Source organism: Vulpes vulpes, chromosome 3, assembly GCF_048418805.1.
Source record: "Vulpes vulpes isolate BD-2025 chromosome 3, VulVul3, whole genome shotgun sequence".
Classification (NCBI taxonomy): domain Eukaryota; kingdom Metazoa; phylum Chordata; class Mammalia; order Carnivora; family Canidae; genus Vulpes; species Vulpes vulpes.
The window spans coordinates 95,961,503-95,984,769 of record NC_132782.1 but is presented as its reverse complement, the minus strand read 5'-3'; the positions used below and the strand labels follow the sequence as shown (position 1 = coordinate 95,984,769).

The 23,267-nt window shown below is 45.7% G+C and overlaps 1 protein-coding gene across 10 annotated transcripts in view; it reads right to left on the bottom strand.

The window, feature by feature from the left end:
- LOC112908305 (rho GTPase-activating protein 17) overlaps positions 1-23,267 on the bottom strand; it is a 101,799-nt gene that overhangs the window by 40,996 nt on the left and 37,536 nt on the right. For all 10 annotated transcript variants that reach the window (XR_012000203.1, XR_012000204.1, XM_072751320.1 and 7 more), the window contains 5 exons: positions 15,565-15,604; positions 11,730-11,834; positions 6,026-6,099; positions 3,409-3,520; positions 3,074-3,150 (listed from right to left, as the gene is read on the bottom strand). Coding sequence is in view for 8 of the 10 variants with exons in the window: in XM_072751320.1 (XP_072607421.1) it covers positions 3,074-3,150; positions 3,409-3,520; positions 6,026-6,099; positions 11,730-11,834; positions 15,565-15,604 (408 nt within the window). In the remaining 2 variants the exon portion in view is untranslated. The remainder of the gene's footprint in view (positions 1-3,073; positions 3,151-3,408; positions 3,521-6,025; positions 6,100-11,729; positions 11,835-15,564; positions 15,605-23,267) is intronic.

Sequence of the window (23,267 nt, the reverse complement as noted above, 5' to 3'; positions counted from 1 at the left end):
CCATCAAACAGCCCATGTGCTTTCCTCCTTTGACCTGGAATGTTCCTGAGTCACTGGGAGTCAATCCTGCTCTTGGACTCCTATGACTCTTCCTGCTACCATCCTCATCTGTGATCACTTCCGGCAAGTAAAATCCAGAACTTCAGTCATGCAGCTAGCAATCCACAGCGAGGAAAGTACTTGTAGAATTAAAAACATTTCTTAGAATTAATATTCTAAAGACAAAAGTTATAGCAAATCTGAAGCATAATGTGGAATATTTACATTCCCTTTTCAATAGGTCAAGAGGACTGAACAAAGGAAGAATTCTATCATAGCAAGAATAGGGGAGTGCATGGGGATAATAATCTATAACACTTTTCTGTGTGCTTTTCTTTTTCTTTTTTTTTTTCTTTTTTTTTCTGTGTGGTTTTCAAGTAGGCTTTGACCTTCTGTTGGAGTATTCTGGAAAGTTTCAACAACTGAAACATAAACATGGATATTAGGAGATGAAAACCCATGCTAGCAACTCCTCAAGCTTCCCAGCTGCTGCACCGCACCCCAGATAGCATGCTGCTTTGCCTTCTTTCTAGTTCCCGAGGTGAGGCACTCTTCCAAAGCAGGCCTTTGGCACACTTGCCCAGCTGGCGATGTCACGTAGTTGACAGAGCATGGACCTCGGAGTCTGACATGCTCAGGTTTGAAAACTGGCTCTCCCTGTCATTAGCTGTGTGACCTCAGGAAATGACTTAACCTCTCTGTGCCTCAATAACCTCATTTGTAAAACAAGATGCCTTGCAGAACCATCATAAGGAGTCAGGGACAGGACAAATATTTATGCATATGTGTGTGTGTGTACCGATAATATCTGCCGTATAATGGATTCCTACTTAGAAAATGAGGAGTACTTAGTCATTAGTGATTATCATTTCCCTCCAGGGAAAAGCCATGGGAATAAGTAAAGAAGAAATATTAAAAAAAAATAAAATAAATAAATTAAAAAAAAAAAAAAAAAAGAAATATTCAACTGTTTGTTTCTCTAATACCTGCTTTGATTGGTTAAGCGAACAAGACCACGAAGGCAGATCAAGAATCAGTGTTGAAATCCCCTCCGGGATAAATACATGTATTATAGACGTAAACTTTGTGGCAGATAAGCATCTATGATGTCACTCAACCAACTCCAGTAAGGAGCATTCATGGCCTCATTTAATTAACCATTAGAACATTCTTCTTTATCTTGAGCCCAAACTCTACCTCACAGTGGCCTCCACGCCTGGTCCAGGCCTGAGGATTTAATCACAGGTGTACAAGGAACATGGAGGGGTGCAGACAGGACCCTCGCTCTGACATTTATCATCTCGAAGGCATGAAGCAAGTCATGCAGACATTCTGGGAGGTTCCACCCGTATCTGTAAAAGAGGTCTCTTCTCAAGAGTAAGGGGTATTCCCTAACCCACGAAATCCTGCTCCCTCTCCAATCGTCATTGAGGGGTCTCTGCATGTAATACCTAGCAGAGAGTCTGACACAGTAAGCACCCCACTGAGACCTGGTGAAAACATCAATGAGCCAATAAATAGCAACCGGTGGAAGGATCAAACGAGCTCAATACCTGGCATGTGGCCAGTGGCCAGTAAGTGGTGGCAATTACTTTTACCATGTGCTAATGCCCAGATGTATACCTTTTATGATCTCGACGTTTCTTAACTCAGGACATGTCTTAAAAGTGACTTGTACATTAAATCGAGTGGTGTTTCTCCCTGACACCCTCCACCCAAAAAGTAAATATTAAATCAGTGGTGCAGGATACTCAGTGGCATCTTAGAAACAAGCAGAAATGCTTAGAAACAAGGAAATGCTATATTGTAGAAATGCTACAGATGTTCTAAATCTGCAATAAAAAGACCTGTGATGGGTAGAAGCTCAGGAAATGAGGGCTGTATCCTCATATATTTGCCAAAGAGAAATAATCACATCGACCTCACAGGACTGCAATGAGAATTAAGCTACAAAATGAGTCACAGAGATGAAGAGCCACAGCATAGGCAACACAATAATATTGTAATAACTTTCTATGGGGACAGATGGTCATGACACTTATTGTGATGAGCACAGAGCAATGCATAGAATTGTCGCATCAAAGTTGTGCACGTAAAAAATATACAATATTGTATGCCAATTATTCTTTAATAATTAAAAAAATAAACAAACCAGAGAGCTAACAGAGCCACCTTTTAAAAAAATAATAATGGAGTTTTATTGGAACACACCACGCTTTCATTTCCTTATGGTCCAGCACTGTTTTTATGCTACACAGTGCAGTTGAATAGCTGTAACGGGGACCACCCGGGGTGCAACGCTGAAAATATTCACTACTTGGCCTTTTACAGAAAGGTTGTTGTTTTTTTAATTTCCTTTTATAGAAAGTTTAGCAGTCCTTGTGATAAAGTCTGAGGAAGGATGGGGCCCGGGGCTCTGTCTCCATAGGAAAAAGCCCACTGTCACCGGAGGAAAAAGCCACATAAGTCACGGATGCAGATGCCCTCGGGGACACAGCCAGGCTGCAGTCCTGCCAGGAAGCACGGCAGACAGCCATCCAGCACCAACCCACAAGTCAGCAGCTCTCAGAGATGGTTACTGAGTTTTACAGGCATTGCTCCCTCCTGAATGCAGCATTGGATTGTGAAAGACCACAACCACATGGGGTTTGGACATGGCAGGTCCCTCAGAACTGCTAAGATCAGAGATCTACTTATTCCTACCCTCTGCTACCCTAGCAACAAATGCTCTTAGAACGGTTAGCCACTGACTCTTCGCCCCTTAAGACACTTACTTAAGTTTCTGTCTTTTCCTTTTTTTCTGCCTCCTTTGACTGCTGAGATTCACTAACAACAGGATGTTCTAACATCATCTCCATTGCCACACTTGGGAGAATGAGCCCTAAAAGCAGGTGTAAGTGGGTGTGACTTGGTCTGTGGGTCAAGTGCGTGAATCTGGACACCTGCATTTTGTCCACCGAGTGACCTTTCCCTCACCTGTGTGGGGGGATGAGGATGGTTGCTGGGAGAAGTTATTTTCATAGCTCTACCTTACCTGGCTCTGACTGAATCCCAGTCTAACACCAATTTAGCAAGCTGTTTCCTCTGTTTTTGGATGTTGGGGATCTCCAGCTAGAAAGCACAAACCACACATGAAATAGGATGAGCTTTGGGTTTTAAACTTAACATTTGAAAGGGCATAATTAATTTACTTTTTTTTTTCCCTCTTAGGCATAAGATTTTGTACCCGCCATTTATTCCCCTTCTTTCTAAAAAGAAGCATATGTCAAAGCCGCTGATTACTGTTAAAACTGTAGACACAAGCAAACCATTCATCATGCGTCCCCCACCAATCGTGGCTCTCCTGTGTGGCCCGGTGAAAGAACTCACCTCTGCTATGTTGCACAGAGGATCCACAATCTCTTTCTCAACGAAGGATTCATGCTGAGTAAGTTCGAGAGCCAGCTGATTCTCAGCATCCCCACATGTCTCCAGCATCTTCCTTTAAAAACACAAGACACCCCCACAACAAGCGTATGCTCAGTAAGTCAGGTAGGTCAGTACCATATCAGGCCAGTGCTGCTCACTACAGGATGGGAACACATTACGGTGCCACACAGTAGAACCTTAAAAACATTAGAAGTTTGGGGTGTCACCCAAAATGTGAGTCCACAGATCTGTGCTTTATTTTTACTTTTTAAAAGATTTTATTTATTTATTCATGAGTGACACAGAGAGAGAAGCGGAGACACAGGCACAGGGGGAAGCGGGCTCCCCCTGGGGAGGACTCAATCCCAGGACCCCAGTCTCACTCCATGAGCCAAAGGCAGATGCTCAACCACTGGGCCACCCAGGCATACCCAGATCTGTGCTTTAAAATCAAAACGACTGTTCATGGGCATTATCAAATGTGTCTTATGCATCCGTTAAACTGATAACTATATTGCTGGGTTAATGTTTCATCTGTTGCTATAAAACATTAAATTTATTAAATCTTTAAAAAATGAATAAATAAAATGAAAAGGACTATCGTGGGTATACTTTGTGTGTTATGTGTAAGGCAGGTATGTGAACGTGAGGTGATAACTCTAGGATTAGGTTCTCAAGGCACGTGTCCTGCAAAGCGTGTTGAAATTCTTTAGAATCCTACCGAAAGTTCATTCTATGCTGTTTTGTGTCTGTGAGTGAGGCCAGCCTAGGCAGTGTTTTCTCCAGAGTTACTGCGAGTGCTGGTTTTCCACTGGGTAGAAGAGACCATGGGCTAACAATCATGTTTCCTTTTGCTTCCCTGTAAGCATATAGCTGATGTCACAAGGAGGACGGGTGCCAGTGAGGCGACTGCTCTCATCCTGACACTCCCTCTCTCATCTTACCTCCCTCCTTGCTCTCCCCTTCAAGATCTCCATGGGGTTCTACTGAAAGAGTAACGTGTGTGGCGCGGGCATGAGACGGCCTTGGTGCTGTCATTAAGAACATGATCTCTGGTGCCAAGCTGCCTGAGTTGGGATACAGGCTTGGCCGTTCACCAGCTGTGTGGTCTGGGGCAGTGGACTTACTCTCTCTGTCTGTCAATTTCCTCAGTGGTAGAATGGCAGTGGCAATACAGGCTCCCTCCTAGGTTGTCTGGAGGACTCAGTGAGTGACTACTTGGAAAGCACGTGGAACAGTGCTAGTGCAGAGCAAGCACTCTTGAAGCAGCTGTGCTGACGACGACAGTATGAAGGAGAAAAACTGGGACACAACCAAACTGGAGGGAACAGGGGCGCTGGCATGGACACGTGCGCCACGCTCCTGCCCCCCATCCAGGGCCATTGTCCCCAATATGAGAGCATGGAGAGGACGGAGAAAGGGTAAAGAGTGAGGGGAAACCATCATCCTTCAAAGAACAAAGGAAGAGTTGTAGGCCATGGAGCAGGACAGGCCCCAGGAAATGTGAAGTCAAAGTCCATGCATGGCAGCCGGAAAGCAAAGCCCACTGTACAGCTGGAGAGAGCAGAGGGGATAAAAGGACACCAGCTTCACACAGATGCAAGTAGAAGGACAGTCAACCTTCCCTCTTAACTGAAACATTTTCATTATTAGATTTTGAAAAATTATTATTTTTTTTTAGATTTTGAAAAATTATTAAAGAACACATGCTTCCTGCAAAAATAAAAAAATCCAAATAATTCAGATATAACACCATTTTGAGATAACCACGATTGATATTATGGTGACCACCCTTAAAGGAAGGGACTCTTTTATTATTAAGATTTAATATTATTTATTTGAGAGAGAGAGAGAGAGCGAGAGCACAAGCAGGGGAGGAGCAGAGGGAGAAGCAGACTCCCTGCTGAGCAGGGATCCTGATGCAGGGCTCAATCCCAGGACCCCGGGATTATGACCTGAGCCGAAGGCAGATGCCTGAACGACTGAGCCACCCAGGCGCCCTAGGAAGTGACTCTTAAGGACCAGAAGGGGCCAGTCAGAGTTTGTAAACCTGAGTCAACAGCTGGAACACGGAAAGGACTTATTATTCTTTATACCCAAATTCAGAGGTATAAATATGGACCCTACCAATTACTTTTGCAAGCAGCACCCCTCCCTTTTTTTTTTTTAAAGGATTTTAATTATTTATTCATGAGACACACAGAGAGGCAGAGACACAGGCAGAGGGAAAAACAGGCTCCCTGTGGAGAGCCCGATGTGAGACTCGATCCCAGGACCCGGGACCACACCCTGAGCCAAAGGCAGATGCTCAACCACTGAGCCACCCAGGCGTACTACTAGCAGCCCTTTCAACCAACTCCATCTTTGTTCCTATTCAATGGAAGATTCTCTACCATCCCAGTGGCCGTGTCCCACTTTTTCCCCACAGAGACTGCGTCGTTCTCCCGGTGGATGCTCCACGCCATCATGCTCACGGTCCCTCTATCACACAGATGGCTGTCACACACACCACCCACCTACACACTCCCACTGACTCACAGGGCACTGCGCTCTCTGCCTGAAAGCAGCCAACACTTACCCCAGCAGAGAGTCTTCCAGTTGAGTCGATGCTTCTTGCATGATCTGAGCAAGAGCGGTCAGAGGGAGTTTTTTCTGGAAAGCAGAAAAAGACATTGTGTTGGTTTCACTATTATTGACACCCATTCTCAATGACCTGCTTTAGGTCACCCTTCAGTGATTTCTCCTCCAGGCAAACCGTACAGATAAGAGACAGCCTGTCTCGGTTCAGGTTCTGGTCTCAAAGGTAGAAGTTATGGGACTTTGCCTCTGCGCCCATGTCCTCAAGCATAGATGATCCAGAGACATGATAACAGTGCGAGTGTCCTACGGCTGTCTGTCTATGGAGATATTCCAAGCACGTGGTAAAATAATTCAGTAAATGCCAGCTGCTAGTATTATTGTTGTGGTTGCTGTTACCGTTTTTAAAGATTTTATTTGTTTGAGGAAGAGAGAAAGTGATAGAACACAAATGGGGGATGGGGAGAGGGAGAGGGAAAAGCAGACTCCACCCTGAGTCCAACCTGGGGCTTGATCTCATGACCCCAGACACCATGACACTGAGATCATGACCTGAACCAAAACCAAGAGCGGGGGCTGCATGGGTGGCTCAGTCGGTTAAGCGTCCAACTCTTGCTTTCGCCTCAGGTCATGATCTCACCGCTGTGGGATCAAGCGCCATGTCCGTCTCTGCTCAGCGTGGAATCTGCTTCAGATTCTCTCTCATCCCTCTCCTCACACTCTTTTAGGTTTTAGTCATTTATTTGAGAGAGAGAGAAAGCACAAGCAGGGGAGCGGAGGGAGAGAGAGAAATAGGTTCCCCGCTGAGCCAAAGACACTTCACTGATTGGGCCACTCAGGTACCCCATAAATAAATAAAATCTTATTAAAAAAAAAAAAAGGAAAAAAAACCCAAGTGTTGGTCCCTTAACGACTTTGCCACCCAGGCACCCCACAGCCCCTAGAATACTTACTCATAAACTGGCTCTTAATTTGGCTGTAATCATAACTATACAGCTCTAAGTAAGTATCTAAAAGTATCTGGCTAAATATCGGAAAAGGTTTTCTTCCAGGATTTAAGCACAAAGCCATGCATTTTCCTCTCACACATCTGTTTTTCAGCTGGAAATGACCATAAGGGTCATCGGATTAATGCTCTAATTGTCCAGTCAGGGAACCTGATGCCTGGGGGAGGTCAGGTGGATTGGCCGGGGACCCCGGTGAGGGGCAACAGAGCCAGACCTCCACGCCCATGGCCTGCGCCCCAGTTCAGCTCCTCTCCACCACTGGTTGAGGGCTCATCTCAGAATATGGCTATCAGGGGCCTGGGAAGTCCCTGGAAAGTGGGTTGTGGATACCACAGGATCTGCTAACAGATCCATGTGATTCTGCTTCCTCACTAGAAAGGGCCCTCACGGCAAGAACACAGGGTCCGTCTTGGTGTGCCACTGTCGAACCTTGACCTTTACGGGCCACCTGCCTTTCCCACTATCAATGGGCTCCATGCGACGCACGCCGCATTTGCTTGCATTGTAGAGAATATCTCTGGAAGGGTATACAAGAAACGACTAGTGCTGCTCATTCTGGAGAGGACAGCACGGTGCCTGGGGAACAGGACCGGGCAAGACCTTGCTTTATGTTCTTCTGTCTATTCTGGGTTTTGACCATGTAAATATGCAGCCTATCCAAATACAGTATATTGGAACGTAAAGATAAATAACAACTCTATTTACCCATCTCTCATTTTCTCAAGTTGTTTTCAACTAAGTCAATAGCAAGCATTACCTGCCCCACAAGGAGACATTTCCAGCTTCTGCACTTCCACACCAGGAAGACAGGAGAGGATGGGCAGGGGACCTAGATCACAGTGAGGGTAATTCATACATTTTAAGAATGCTGTCTGACTTTTTTTTTTTTTTTTTTAAGATTTATTTTACTTTAGAGAAAGAGTGAGTGTGTGACCAGGGGTGTGGAGGGGCAGCGGGAGAGGGAGAGAGAGTCCCAAGCAGATTGTGCTGAGCACAGAGCCCATCCTGGGACCTGATCTCATGACCTTGAGACCATGACCTGAGCAAAAGCCAAGAGTCAGACACAACCAACTGTGCTGCCCAGGAGCTCCAATAATGCCGCCTTCCTAAGGGAATTTAAGTCTGGGATAAATGCAATCATCAGGAGAAATATACTTTGTGCAACTCTGGAGCTCTGGACAGAAAAAAAAATCATAAAAAGAGGATTCTACTTTGACAAGTATCATTCAAGCTCCCAGCTGTAAACAGCCTTGTGGTTTCCAGGCCCTGAACCCAAAGCCACAACAATCCTGTTTCCTGTCGTACATAAATCGGGACATTCTGCTGATTTAACCCTGCGCTCCTGGATGAAGATGCTACCTACCACTGCCATACTCCTCCACGAACACAGCTAAGCACTTCCTACGCATGGACAGGCTTTTTTTTTTTTTTTTTTCTTTTTATCATCAGAGATTCATTTAAAAAGTTCTGAAGTCATAATTTATAAAATGCATGCCAACTGCACAAAAAGCAGCCACTCCACATCTCATATGACTCACAGCATCAGCTCCACCATGGTCCCCTATTGGACTGAGAAGACCACCCCCTGCGCTTTGTGCCTCTCCACATGCAGAGGGGCCTCTCGTGGGGCCTTTGCGGGGCTCTTCCTATGTGTTCTAGAGCCCTGGAGACTGCTGCCATTTCTCTGCACTGTAGGACCCCCGTGGTTATCTTTTCTCCTTTCCGTGGTGATTGCTTCTCCCACGTGCACAGGGGAGACAGCTTCGGAGCCCTGCCTTGGCACTTCTGTTTGAGGTTGGAAAAGGAAGCCTAAGGCACTAGGTTTTCAAAATAAGGCCAGGCACCTTTGTCCTTGCTGCCGAAAATATGCCCATCACCTGCCACTCACTGCCCGTTTTTTTTTTTTTTTTTTTTACTGCCTGCCTTTAATAGCTGGGACACCACCTCCTCTGGGAAGCCTCCCCTGACTACATCTTTTCTCCTGTGATGCCCATTCTCAGTCCTCCCCTAAAACCCTGTGCATGCTGTGTTTAGCATGGCATTTTCTGATGGTCCATTTGTGTGTCTCTCCCCACCAGGCTGTGAGCACCTTTGAGGTGGAGACTACAGCTTCTTCATTTTATATCTCCAGCACCTGGAGTAGCACCACAGTAGGTGTTTGGTAAGTACTTGTTTGTTTGTTTTTTTATGAGTATATGGGACACCCAAATGGCGTCTTAAAGCACTGAGGGGGAATGACGAGACATGATGTGAAGGGTAAGGGCACGTGGCATCAATGAGAGGAAGCAGGAGACACTGGGAACACTGGGGAGACAGGATCAGATCGTGAAGGGCTGGGCATGCTGCACAGCCTGGACTCGGATCTCCACAATGGGAAATGGCCAGCATCCCTCGAAGGAGGCACCACTGGCAGTACAGGCCACTTGCAAAGTAGGACTGTCATTCAGGCACCACAGGACATTTGGCATCTCAGTCCCCACCCTCTGAGTGCCAGTTAGTGTCCCCAGTCCCTAGAGTAACCCAAAATGTCTCTACGTATTTCCAGATATCCCCAGGAGTGCGCTTCTGGTCCCTGCTGAGAACCAATAAGCTAAGTTTCTTTCTTTCTTTTTTTTTTTCCAGGCAGGAGGATGACAGCATCAATTTGTATTTTAGAAAAAACCATTCTGATGATCCAGGTGGAGACAGGCTGGAAGAGAAGGCAACTAGAGGCAGGAAGCAAAGCTCAGGAGGTGACCACACCATCCGGGTGAGAAGTAATCAGGTTTTGTTTTGTTTTTTAAAGATTTTATTCATTTATTCAAGAGTGAGAGTGAGAGAAAGAGAATGGGGGGGCAGGGACACACAGGCAGAGGGAGAAGCAGGCTCCACACAAGGAGCCCGACAAGGATCACACCCTGGGCCGAAGACAGCTGCCAAACCGCTGAACCACCCAGGGATCCCCGAGGTAATCAGGTCTTGTTTAACGCAAAAGTGGCAGAGATGGCACAGAGGTGAGGAATTCAAAAAATATTCACAATCACAGGGCTTGCTAATCAAGAAGCTATGGGAGGGTGAGGATAAAATGGAATGTCAGGAAACCCTAGTTTCTACCTTGCATAACACGGTGGGTGGGACTCAAGAGTCAGCACAGAAGGAAGAACTGGTTGTGCGTGCTAAAATAGACAGTAAGGGAAGGAAGTTTTGTTGCTTGGTTGAAATGCCGTAGAAGTCCTTGGCATAAACACATCAGCTAGAAGCCATGAGAACAGAGGAGGTGGCCCAAGGAATGTGACTGGGGGAATAAGGAGGAGGACAGAGCCTTACGACACCATGTTAAAAGGGTAAGTAGAGCAGAAGCCATGATAAGAGCATGAGAGGGGCCATGGGGACAGAACCAGTGGATTGGGTCTGGTTCTGCCAAACAGGACTTGCCATGAGCATTCCTGGAATCGTGGGTGTGTGCAAAGTCCCACTCTTCAGTGCATACCTACTGCAGCAAGCTCGGTATTGCACAAGGGAGGAATAACCCTGCTGGCAAGAGACAGCCCATAAATGTCTGTAGGAAATGTAAAAGAGGGTGACACTGATCAGCTGCATCCCTGCTCTTCCTTTTCAGACATCCGGTGGCAAATCATAGCTTTCCGGTATGACCCTGAAACTCTCACCTTAATGGTATATGGGCTTCCAGGGGTTAGCATATGCTCCTAAGCTAGGAACTTGTAAACGCAAGGACAGAACTGCCAAATGAGCGTGGCTGCTGGGCTCTACGGGTGGCACACGAGGACCCGGATGCTTTGAACTAACGTACACATTCAATGGTTCTCCTGGAGTCCATCCCTCTTCCTCTCTACAACGGCATCCTGATTTCTCCTAAGGATCCACCCTGGTCTCAATAAAAGCCTGTGAGCTGCAGGTAGCTCTGCAGCCCACTCTCTAGGGACAGGTCCTGATTAGCTCAAGCCAATGCACATCCCATCTCCTCACCGACCTCACCCCTGCCCACAATAACCAAGGTGGAATGGGAATGTTCTGGAATGGGGACTGTGGCTCAACACAGATCAACCAAAGAGAAGGCAAAGTCTACCTTCCAAGGACTGGGAAAAAGAAGGTTTCCCACTCTGTTAAGAAAACTACTGGAAGGTAGACTTCCTACTCCTGCCGGACATGCACAAGGAAGCAAGTAGCCCATGGAAGCCATTGGTAGCCAACCCACGACCATGACAGGTGCCCTTTTGGGGATAAACCAGACCCTGAAGAAGGCAGGAGGGGCAAAAGGGAAGAAAGCAGGGCTCTGGTTACACCACCACAATGCTAGCCCAAGCCTCACCTCACATCCATCTCAGCTTCTGGAACCTTCCAGTCAGTAAGCCAATAAATTAGGTCCTTTTGCTAAGTCAATTAAAGATATTCTTTCAGCTTTTTGCCACCAAAGCATTCCAAACAGATGTCTCCATTGTCTTATCAATGACAAATGGCTCACTGAGTCTTAGAAAGCACCTGGAGTAAGTTCAGGGTGAGCAGGGCTTTCGGATCAGCAAGGTCTTAAGCACAAAAGAATGTTCTGGTCAGGCGGGTGTCATGAAAGTAAATGGCAATATTAGGTACAAATCTGCAGGCAACTCTGCTGATGCTGCTTGAGAAAAACCAAAAGGTTGAAGGGTGCAAAGCCTCACAGGGACACAAGTGTCCCGGCCCCGAGTCACATCTGATACTCACGTATCTCCTCTCGGCATCGCTGCCATGCTGGCCCTGGAAGCATGCCGTCAGACGCTTGTGGGAAAGGTGGCACACTGACCGAACCGTGTCCAGGCGCCGCTCGATCTGAGAAAACAGAGAGACAAACGAGCCATTCGCAGGGCTGAAGAACACACACCCCTCTTTCTACATGGTGCTGCCACAAAGGCAGAAACAGCATCCTGTGCTCTAATTTTTTTTTTTTTTTTTTTTTTTTTTTTTTAGCTCTGGGGTATACATGGGAATGGTCCCATTCACTTATACCAGGGTTTCTCATTACTGACACTTGGGACCCGGTAATTCTGGGGGTGGGGGGCTCTGCTGTGCATGATGGTATGTTCAGCTTCATCTCTGGCCTCTCCCCACCCCATTCCCTGAGCTGTGACAATCGATGCTTGTCACCACGCGTTACTGAACATCCCCCCAGAGGGCGAAATAGCCCCTGGCTGAGAGCCGCTGACCTCCCTTACACCGAGAGATTTAGATCTCTCAAGGGCTAAGTCCATGAGCAGGGAGGCCGTGGAGTCCGGGCTAAACCTGCTATCAGAGTGGTGGCGGCCGAGCCTGCAGAAGTGCAAAGGAACACCTTAGGCCCAATCCCATCGCCAAGTGGGAAAAAGCCACAGGGACATTCAGAAGCTACCTCCTGCAGAAAGCAACACAGCCTTCCACACACAGGACATCAGCCCATCGGAACATCAAAATCTATGTCCCACGATTTCCACTCAGGGTCAGTGTCTTCAAAATCATGCCTTACTGGGTTTAGGGTGGGCGTGCAGCTTTGTTTTTGTTTGGTTTTAAATAAACCTCCAAGGCTGAACGGACAGCCAGCAGCAAAGAACACTGACTTAGGGGACCCAAGCATCACGATTTAGCTTCCCAAAATATTATTGCTGGGATATGGCTGTTTATGGCAAAGAGAACTGCTTTGCAAGGGAAGGAATGCCAAAAATGTGTATTCTGATGACTCATTAAGATTGAGTGCAGGCCCTTAGGGATGCTTTCTATTTTAAAGAAAAATCAACAAATTCAAAGCAGAATGCATTTTTATCCCTGCAACGTTGTACCCGATGCCGTGGTTCTGTGTTTCTTTCTTGAGAGCCCTGAAGGTCCCAACATCTTCTCTGCGGAGCCTAGGCCCGACCACCAGGACCCTGACCTGACAGCCATGTTTGTACATAGAAGGAGGAAATGCCACATCACCTCCCCCTAGTCTTCTATAACGACCAGATTTTTAAAACACTGGAAAACTAATATACACTCTATTTGCCATGAAAACAGGCTAAACCCAAACCCGAAACAGACAAACAACAAAAACCCCCAAACTCCATTTCACTTTGATTCTGATTTCTACTAGAAAACTGTAAAGTCCACAGGGACAGGGGTCTTGATCTGTTTTGTTCACTGATTTATCCCAATGGAAAGTGTTCATTTAATATCTGTTGAAGGACAAGTAGGAGGGGCCCCTGGGTGGCTCAGTGGTTGAGCACCTGCCTTCGGCCCAGGGCATGATCCTGGAGTCCAGGATTGAATCCAACATCGGGCTCCCTGCAGGGAGCCTGCTTCTCCCTCTGCCTGTGTCTCTGCCTCTCTCTCTCTCTCTTTCTCTGTGTCTCGCATGAATAACTAAATAAAATCTTTAAGAAGAAAGAAAGAAAGAAAGAAAGAAAGAAAGAAAGAAAGAGCAGGTAGGTATCAAGTCCCTGTGCAAGGTGTTAGAAAAACAACAGTAAATAGGTTATGGTTCTCGCCCTCCTGGGATTCACAGCCTCCCAGGGAAACTCCACGGAAACAAAAGGAACTCATGAGTGAAAAACAAGAGGCAAAATAGAAGCCTCTTGAAATGCTCTTACAGAGATCCAAGAGGTTGGAAAAACTGTACAAATTAAGGAAAGTTTCATACCAGAAACAAACAAACAAAAAATCTCTGTAGTTTGGGATCCCTCCCCAGTACTCTCCTGTTTAACCCATTAATTCCTGCCAATAACCCTATGGGGTGGATACAACCATATTCCCATTTTAGAGAAGTGGAAACTGAGGCTCAGGAAGGTTCAGTAAATCCCTGAGGCCACAGAGCAAGTCAAGGGCAGAGCTGGGTAGGGAGGCATCAGACTGCACACCTTTACCCACTGCTGTCTTTCATCATAGTCAAAGAAGGGGGAACACATCTGTGGCAGTGATGGCAGACACGGAGTAGGTGTCTGGGTCATGAAAGAAGGCGTTCCTAGAAACTGGCACACTGCTGGGGCCCCAGTGGATGTTTGGGCAGAGGGACAAGCGCAGACAGTCGCCGCCTGCCTTCCATGGGAACCCTGCCACCCTTGAACCGGCTGCAAGGCCCTCTGGCCTCATCTTGGGGCTTCAAGGGTTCAATGAGATCCTGGATATCCCTGGTGTGGGGGGTAGGAGGGAGAACACAGACATGAAAACCCAGTCCAGTTAAAGGTCAACTAGACCAAATGATATCTTTGGAAGTCTGAAAATGAAGTTGAGATACATGGTAAAAGTCAATGTGGAAATATTCTTAACAATATCACTGTCGAATAACTCTTAAGAGACACCTGGGTGGCTCAGTGGTTGAGTGTCTGCTTTCAGCTCAGGGCGTGATCCTGGAGTCCCTGGATCAAGTCCTGCATCGGGCTCCCTGCATGGAGCCTGCTTCGCCCTCTGCCTGTGTCTCTGCCCCTCTCTGTGTATTTCTCATGAATAAATAAATAAACACATTAAAATACATAAATAGGCTTAAAAAACAACCCAAACCCTTCTAATTCTTAATAAAAACCTCTGGTCCAAAAAAAGAAAAAAAAAAAGCACTCCTAAGATATTGTGCCTGCGGATGGCTGTCATAATTGAGAGATGTTCTGACACGGGGTGGTCCCAGCAACATTCTTCTAACCTACATCAGCTCCTTGTCTCTGTAGGGAGAGCCAGAGAGACACCTGGGAGCAGATCTTTGGTCTTCTGGGGCTAAGTGCACACACCTGCTGTGGGTCATGGACACGAGCGGCAAGGACACAAGCGAGGAGGCTAAAGAGAAACCTCCTACAGAAGGGCTTCTGTCCTTCCCAGCATGCTCTGGGGTGGGTGGGATCAAGGGGGTTGAGGCTGAGTGAAGAGATGGAGAGAAAGGGTCCCCGGCCTTCTGGAACAAGCTTCCGGCACGCAAGTTAGAGAAGCCTGTCGATCGACGAAGTGCAGTGGCCAGGGCTCAGGTCCCACAGGAAACAGCCATCCCCACAGAGAGGAAGACAAGTCCAGGCTGATGACAGGCCACCTCAGGGCCTCGGAGTGGTTCTGCAAGGTCTGGTCACCGTCACGAAGACTCTAAGTCCCTGGGGACCCAACTCAGCCCAGAACTGGACAGAACAAAAGCGTGACATGGAAGGAGAAGTCGAAACTCTAGGTCGGAGCCAGTGGGGCCCTCTGCCGCAGCTGGCGGGGCCTGTCCCATCAAGGACACTATCCCAGCAGCGAGCGACTGTCCCTCGACCTGCCCGGGACCCGGGACCTGGCCCCAGCACCAGCGCATGGCCAGGCCGGCCAGACCCCTCCCCCACCCCACCCCAACACCTGGCGTTTGAAAGCAGGACGAGCCCCGTCTGAACTTCATAACATGACACCGAGGTTTCAGATCCCCTTTTTATCACCGAGCAACCCAACTGCTTTTCTTTCCTGCTCGGAACCACCACGCTGATCAAGTTCCTGCTCTTTCAGATCGTACACAGACATACAGAAACCCACTTCAGTTCTCCCGAAGGAAGTCTGGTTTCTTATCCTCTTTCCACAAAGCACTTTAAAAAGATTTTTATTTCGTTACCTGTAACAGATCTTCACTGAGGACTTCAGTTTTCTCGGCTCTGTGGGGGAGAAGGGGGGAATCAGAAGTTCAGAGTTAGAAATCCAGAAATGCGAAGCAATCCATGAAATTTACTAATTCTCATCCTGGGCAGAAATGAATGATAATGTAGGGGAAAAATTCCACCAATTTTTACATCAGAGGGCTGCCTAAGCAAAACCAAAATAAAGTACACAGGTTTGCAGAAAATAGCAACCCCGAACAAGAAAAAAAGGATGGAGACCAATACTGCTGTATTGAAACAAGTGTGTTACAAATCCAGGAACTATTCTCCAATACACACTCCAGATAGTAACAACAACTGAGCATTCCCTCTCTCAGATATGTCATCTTTACTTTAAAAAGAAACAAAGTATTTTCACAGCTTTCCTCCACCTATGCCTTCTAACTATCATTAACCTTATCATTAACTAGACCTTTCCAGAAAGACGACCTAGTGCCCAACAGTTAGCAGGGGAGCATATGGAGCTGCTGGGGCCTCTTGCCAGATCACAGTACATTCTTAAGAAGACTTTCCTCTGTAGTCCAAAAGGACGGCGTCGTTGCTGTACATAAACCCAGAATGACTGCAATCCAGATGGCAGGTTGAGACTTCTGGTTAAACAGTGATTAAGGCCAGGCCACCTAAGTGGCTCAGCAGTTGAGCATCTACCTTTGGCTCAGGTCGTGATCCTGCGGTCCTGGGATTGAGTCCTGCAGCAGGCTCCCCTGCTTCTACATCTATGTCCCTGTCCCCTCTCTGTGTCTCATGAATAAATAAAATCTTAAAAAAAAAAAGTAAGTCAATAAATAAATAGTGATTGAGACCAACTCAATTATCATCCCTACCCAACTCCCACTGAGATGAACAAGGAAACGTTGAAAAGGAAAAGAACAAGTCTGTTTCAGCCCTGAACATTCCAGGAGGTGGGGAAAAGAGTACAGAGCGATACCAACCAGTTACATGAGGTTGGTGGTGCACACCCCCAGCCCACACTTGGACGATGGCATGTCAGGTGAAAGCAGGCACCACCACAAAGGATTCCAATACCAGTCATCACTGCAGCACCCTGGTTAACAGAGATGCTGATGGCAATGGCTTACACACCAGTTTCTACAGGAAACCAGAGCTCTGACCTAACTCAAATACCTCCCAGGGCCACAGGAGCAGAGCCTGGAGATGACTTTCAGAGGCCCAGCTTTCAGAGAAGGCCGACTTTCAACTCTATGAACAAGTTCTGCAAGCAGCAGGCCAAAGGATGCCATCTCAGCCCTTGCTCAGCATACATGGTGCCAGGCATTGCTGACACGCCAAACATAAGTAGTCACGCCAGTTAGGGAAGTGGAGCAGGGCCTCAGCTGCCTAGGAGCTCAAGCAATCGGCCCCAAAAGGAACTCTGACTGTCAGCCTCACGGGGACATACCTGGCATGAGACCACCACAGCTGCACCGTGACCCCTACTTACCAAGAGCCTTGTCCCTCCTCTAACGAAACACTACCACCAGATTGTGCAACTTCTGCCTCATCTTCTCTGGCGAGGGCCCTGTATACCTCACACAGAACTCTGAAATCTCTTCCTTCTAGAAGTGTAAGTATACACAGACAAAAGTCCCGAGGCCAATTAAAATGGTCAAAGTTCTAAATAAGAGATTCAGAGCAAATTAAGTCCCTTTATGAAATAGAAATATTTTTAAACTATCACAGAAGAAGAGGAAAACCTAATTTAAAAAACCCAGTGTAGGGATCCCTGGGTGGCGCAGCGGTTTGGCGCCTGGCTTTGGCCCAGGGCGCGATCCTAGAGACCCGGGATCCAGTCCTACGTCGGGCTCCCGGTGCATGGAGCCTGCTTCTCCCTCTGCCTGTGTCTCTGCCTCTCTCTCTCCCTGTGACTATCATAAATAAATAAAAATTTAAAAAAATAAGAAAAATTAAAAATTAAAAATAAAAAACCCAGCGCAGGGATCCCTGGGTGGCTCAGCGGTTTAGCATCTGCCTTGGCCTGGGGCACGATCCTGGAGTCCCGGGATCGAGTCCCATGTCGGGCTCCCAGCATGAAGCCTGCTTCTCCCTCCTCCTGTGTCTCTTCCTCTCTCTCTCTCTGTCTCTCTCTCTGTCTATCATAAACAAATAAATAAATAAATCTTTAAAAAAATAGTATAAAATAAATAAAATCCCAGTGTGGGGGTGCCTGGGTGGCTCAATGGGTTAAGTGTCTGCCTTCAGCTCAGGTCATGATCCTGGGTCCTAGAATTGAGCCTCGCACTGGGCTCCTTGCTCAGTGAGGAGCCTGCTTCTCCCTCTCCCTCTGACGCTCCTTCCCACTTGTGTGCTCTCTCTCTCTGTCTCAAATAAATAAATAAATCTTAAAAATGAAATCAAATCCCAATGTGGGCCATTAGCAAGTATGAGAAAGCAATAGCTCGGTGGTACAGCGGAAACAACTGTGTGCATCTTTTCCCAGCAATCTCACACGAGTAATTGGAAATAAAAAATCAAATACAATACAAACAACTGCAAACAATTCAAATCAAGGCTTCTGGTGGGGGGCGAGGGGGAAGGGGGGGTGGGTATGAACACAGCACTGCAATAGCCACAAAGAAAATAAAGCAAATGGGGATGCTTGGGTGGCTCAGTGGTCAACTGTCTGCCTTCAGCTCAGGGTGTGATCCCGGGGTCCTGGGATCAAGTCCCACATCAGGCTCCCTGCAGGAAGCCTGCTTCTCCCTCTGCCAATTCTCTGCCTCTCTCATGAATAAATCAATAGAATCTTAAAAAAAAAAAAAAAGAAAGAAAGAAAGACATCAAATGTAAAAACAAATCGAATACTAACTTCAGGAAAAACAAAAAGTCCATCAGAAAGAGTCATAGTACACTAGTATGCTTTGCTGCAGATAACTGGTCAGATATACTAATGTAGATATCAAACAGTAATATATCAAAAAATTATAATATAACTTGGAAGGATAAGGGAGCAGAAGCACAGAAGGAAGTCACATAAGAGCACTAAACCTTCATTTATCAGGATGGGAAGCCAATAGGTAATAACTAAAACTAGGTAACTTGAAGGATATCAGTTTACCTATTATCTCTAAGTATAGACATGACTAAATGCCAGAATAAACAGAAATTTGAAAACAGAAATCTGAAAATAGTTGCCTCTATGTTCGGGGAATCTCAACTGGGACAATAGGATAACTAGAAAGAAAACCCACTGGGATAAGTTTTTGCTATTATTTACTTTCTAAACTATGTGTGTGTGTGTGTGTGTGTATATGTGTATATATATGTGAATATATATATATATACACACATACAAACATATACATATACATACTTTTAAAAATAGTATGTTAGTTACGTTTTTCTGTGACATGCTTGATATGGTTTCAATTGAAGCATAACTTCATGTGAAGCATAACTCAAACTTAAAACAAGGGGTCCAAATAACAATCTGCACAAAAGTGCAACAGAACATATACCTAAGAGTGTCCAAAACACAAAAAAATCCATATATTTCCTGTCCTTTTATCAAAATAACAGCTCTTTACTTTAAACTTAGAGGTCAAAGATTGCAGAAGGGAGGTGGGCAGGGGGTTGGGGTAACTGCGTGGACAGGCACTGAGGAGGGCACTTGATGGGATGAGCACTGGGTGTTATGCTATATGTTGGCAAATCGAACTTCAAGAAAAACAAGAAACAACAACAACAAAATGAAACAATAAATTTAGAGGTACTTTATCTAGAAATCTATCTGGAGATGCAGATATATACACGGAACTAATGATATGAAAATGTTAACATATTCCTTAAAAATAGGTTTATCCTACGTCTCCTGCTTTGTCGACATTCTGTAATACACTGATAAAATTTATTTTATTTTATTATTTTGTTTTAAAAGACTTATTTATTTATTTATTCAGAGAGAGCGAAAGAGAGGCAGGGACACAGGCAGAGAGAGAAGCAGGCTCCTTGCAGGGAGCCCGATGTGGGACTCGATCCCGGGTCTCCAGGATCACACCCCGGGCTGTAGGCGGCGCTTAACCGCTGTGCCACCGGGGCTGCCCTATAAAATTTATTTTAGAGAGACATACAATGTATCTTTTTTTTGCAAAGATTTATTTATTTATGGGATCCCTGGGTGGCGCAGTGGTTTGGCGCCTGCCTTTGGCCCAGGTTGCGATCCTGGAGACCCGGGATCGAATCCCACATCAGGCTCCCGGTGCATGGAGCCTGCTTCTCCCTCTGCCTATGTCTCTGCCTCTCTCTCTCTCTCTCTGTGACTATCATAAAGAAATAAAAATTTTAAAAAAAGATTTATTTATATATTTATTTGAGAGAGAAGGTACCCATCCATGCAGGGCAGAAGCAGAGAGAGGACAGAATCTCAAGCAGATTCCACACTGGGTTCAGGGCTCAATCTCAGGACCCTGAGATCATGATCTGAGCCCAAATCAAGAGTTGGATGCCTAGCCTCCTGAGCCAGCCTGGCTCCCCCACAATCTTTTTATTTATTTTTGTTTTTAAGATTTTATTTTTTTTAAATAATTTTTTTTATTATTTATTTATGATAGTCATACAGAGAGAGAGAGAGGCAGAGACACAGGCAGAGGGAGAAGCAGGCTCCATGCACCGGGAGCCCCACGTGGGATTCGATCCCGGGTCTCCAGGATCGCGCCCTGGGCCAAAGGCAGGCGCCAAACCGCTGCGCCACCCAGGGATCCCTGTTTTTAAGATTTTATTTACTTATTCATGAGAACACACAGAGAGAGAGAGGCAGAGACACAGGCAGAGGGAGAAGCAGGCTCCATGCAGGGAGAGCCTGACGGACTCAATCCTGGGTCTCCAGATTTTTAAAAACTACTGCAATTATTAAAAATTACCTATTAGCGGGAAAGATTACTTCTCCCCCAGCTTTACTGAACTTTAATTGACAAACAACACTGTATATATTTAAAGTGTATAATGTGCTAATCCAGTTTACATATATTGTAAAATGATTAATCAGGTTAATGAACACATTCATCACCTTTCACCGTTCCCTTTTTTGTAACAGTAGTTGTAAGAATGCTTAAAATCTACTCTCTTAGCAAATTTCAAGTATATAATACAGGATTATTATACTCCCCAGAGCTTATTCATTTTATAACGGAAGGCTTATACCCTTTGACTATAGCTTTTCACCCTTTAGACCCAGGTGGCCATCATTTTTCTCGGTTTCTATACATTTGACTTTTTTCTTTTTTTTAAGATCCCAAATATGAGATCATATAGTATTTGTCTTTCTCTGTCTGGCGTATTTCACTTAAAGTATTATCCATAGGGTTCATCCATGTTCTTGCAAATGGCAGGATTTCCTTCTTTCTCATGGTTGAATAATATTCCAGTGTGTGTGTGTGTGTGTGTGTGTGTGTACATAGACACTCTCCACATCTTTATCCATTCATCCATCAACCAATACTTAGGTTGTTTCCCTATCTTAGTTATTGTGAATAATTCTACAATGAATATAGGAATGCAGGTATCTTTGAAATACTGATTTCATTTCCTTTAGATATATACTCAGCAACTGGGCTTGCTGGATCATAGGGTAGCTCTATGTTTAGTTTTCTGAAGAACCTCTATACCGTTTTCCAGAATAACTATGTTTTCACTAACGTGTACATGGGTTCCAGTTTCTCTCTATTATCACCAACATCTGTTATCTCTTGTGTCTTTTACGGTAGCTATCCTAACAGGTGTGAGGTGGTATTTCATTACAGTTTTCATTTGTGTTTGCCTGATTATTAGTGATACTGAACACCGATTCATATACCAGTGGGCCACGTGTATATCTTCTTTGAGAAAACATCTAACTAGGTCTTTTGTCCATTTTTAAACCAGGTTCATTGTTTCTTACCAATGAGTTGTATGAATTCATTACATATTTTGAGTATTAACCCGATATTTATACTTTGCGAATATCTTCTCCCATTCTGTAGGTTGCTTTTTTCATTTCGATTCCTTCCTTGCTGTTGCAGAAGCATTTTAGTTTGATGTCATCCTCCTACCTGTTTATTTTGTCTTTTTGTGAAAAATGCCCCGGGAGTTTTTTGTACTGAATCTGCAGACAGTTTTGGGTAGCACAGACACTTTAATAATATTAAATCTGCCAATCGATGGATACAGGATATCTGGGAAAGATTCCTTTAAAGTGACAAATCATGATTCTGGAATGTAACATACAAGCTGGGATGGCTCCTTCACACAAGGATACCCCCACTGGCCTATGCTATCCCTACCTTAATTTTAGGGAACCACCGTTGCCCCTATCTCCCCCAATATGTGGTCCAAATGACTTGGTCTTCTTCATCCCTGGGACCAGTTCAAGGCTCAGCCCTTTGTATGCTGACCTGTCTTGAAGCGTTCATCTTTACCAGAGACCTGAACGTTTTACTCAAGGAAAGCCCAGCAATTATTCAAAATACTGGCCATGGTGCTCAGTTAAAGGCATTTATAGCCCCGGTGGCGCAGCGGTTTAGCGCTGCCTGCAGCCCAGGGCCTGATCCTGGAGACCCGGGATCAAGTCCCACGTCGGGCTCTCTGTGTGGTGCCTGCTTCTCCCTCTGCCTGTGTCTCTGCCTCTCTCTCTCTCTGTCTCTATGAATAAATAAAATAAAAATCTTTAAAAAAAAAAAGGCATTTATATTAGCCACGGACCCTTGGCTTTACTGAGATCTGATTTTTTTTAAAGATTTTATTTATTTATTCATTAGAGACAGAGAGACAGAGAGAGAGAGAGAGAGAGAGAGAGAGGCAGCGACATAGGCAGAGGGAGAAGCAGGCTCCATGCAGGGAGCCTGACGTGGGACTTGATCCCGGTCTCCAGCATCAGGCTCTGGGCTGAAGACAGCACTAAACCGCTAAGCCACTGGGGCTGCCCTGAGATCTGATTTTTTTATTTTTTTATATATATATATATTTTTTATGATAGTCACAGAGAGAGAGAGAGAGAGAGAGAGAGAGAGAGGCAGAGACACAGGCAGAGGGAGAAGCAGGCTCCATGCACCGGGAGCCCGATGTGGGATTCGATCCCGGGTCTCCAGGATCGCGCCCCAGGCCAAAGGCAAGCGCTAAATCGCTGCGCCACCCAGGGATCCCTGAGATCTTATTTTTTATCAGATTTTTAAAGTTCATTTATAAAGCAAATAAGGGGAGGCACCATATTAAACCTATCTTTGCATCTTAAATACAAAGTGATCCGAAAAATTTTAAAAAATAATACTTGCTAAATCAGATTGTTCAAACCAGACATTTTGCTACACAGACCCAAACTTTTTGCATATGGGTCTTTTTTCTGCTTTGTCAGAGCCTTCTTTGTGTCCAACGTTCTGTGCTTGAAAACACACTTGAATGTTTCCTGTCCAAAACTGGGAAAACAATATGAAGCAGGAAAGCACCTCCCGCTCGCCGTTTACTCTGGGGTTTGTTTTTTCCTATTCGAGCCACTGGGCAATTGCACTAGTCATTCAAACACGGCTTACATCAGGCAGCATTTTCAATTCCCTGATTCTTTTGGGAAAGTGTAGCATTTGCCCTTCATGACTCCCAAAGCCTAACAGAAGCAGGGCTGTGCAGGCCTCTACTTCCCCCCCTTCTCCCCTGACTGGTTGTAGTAACGTCCCACCCTGAGGTTGTGGCTGACAGG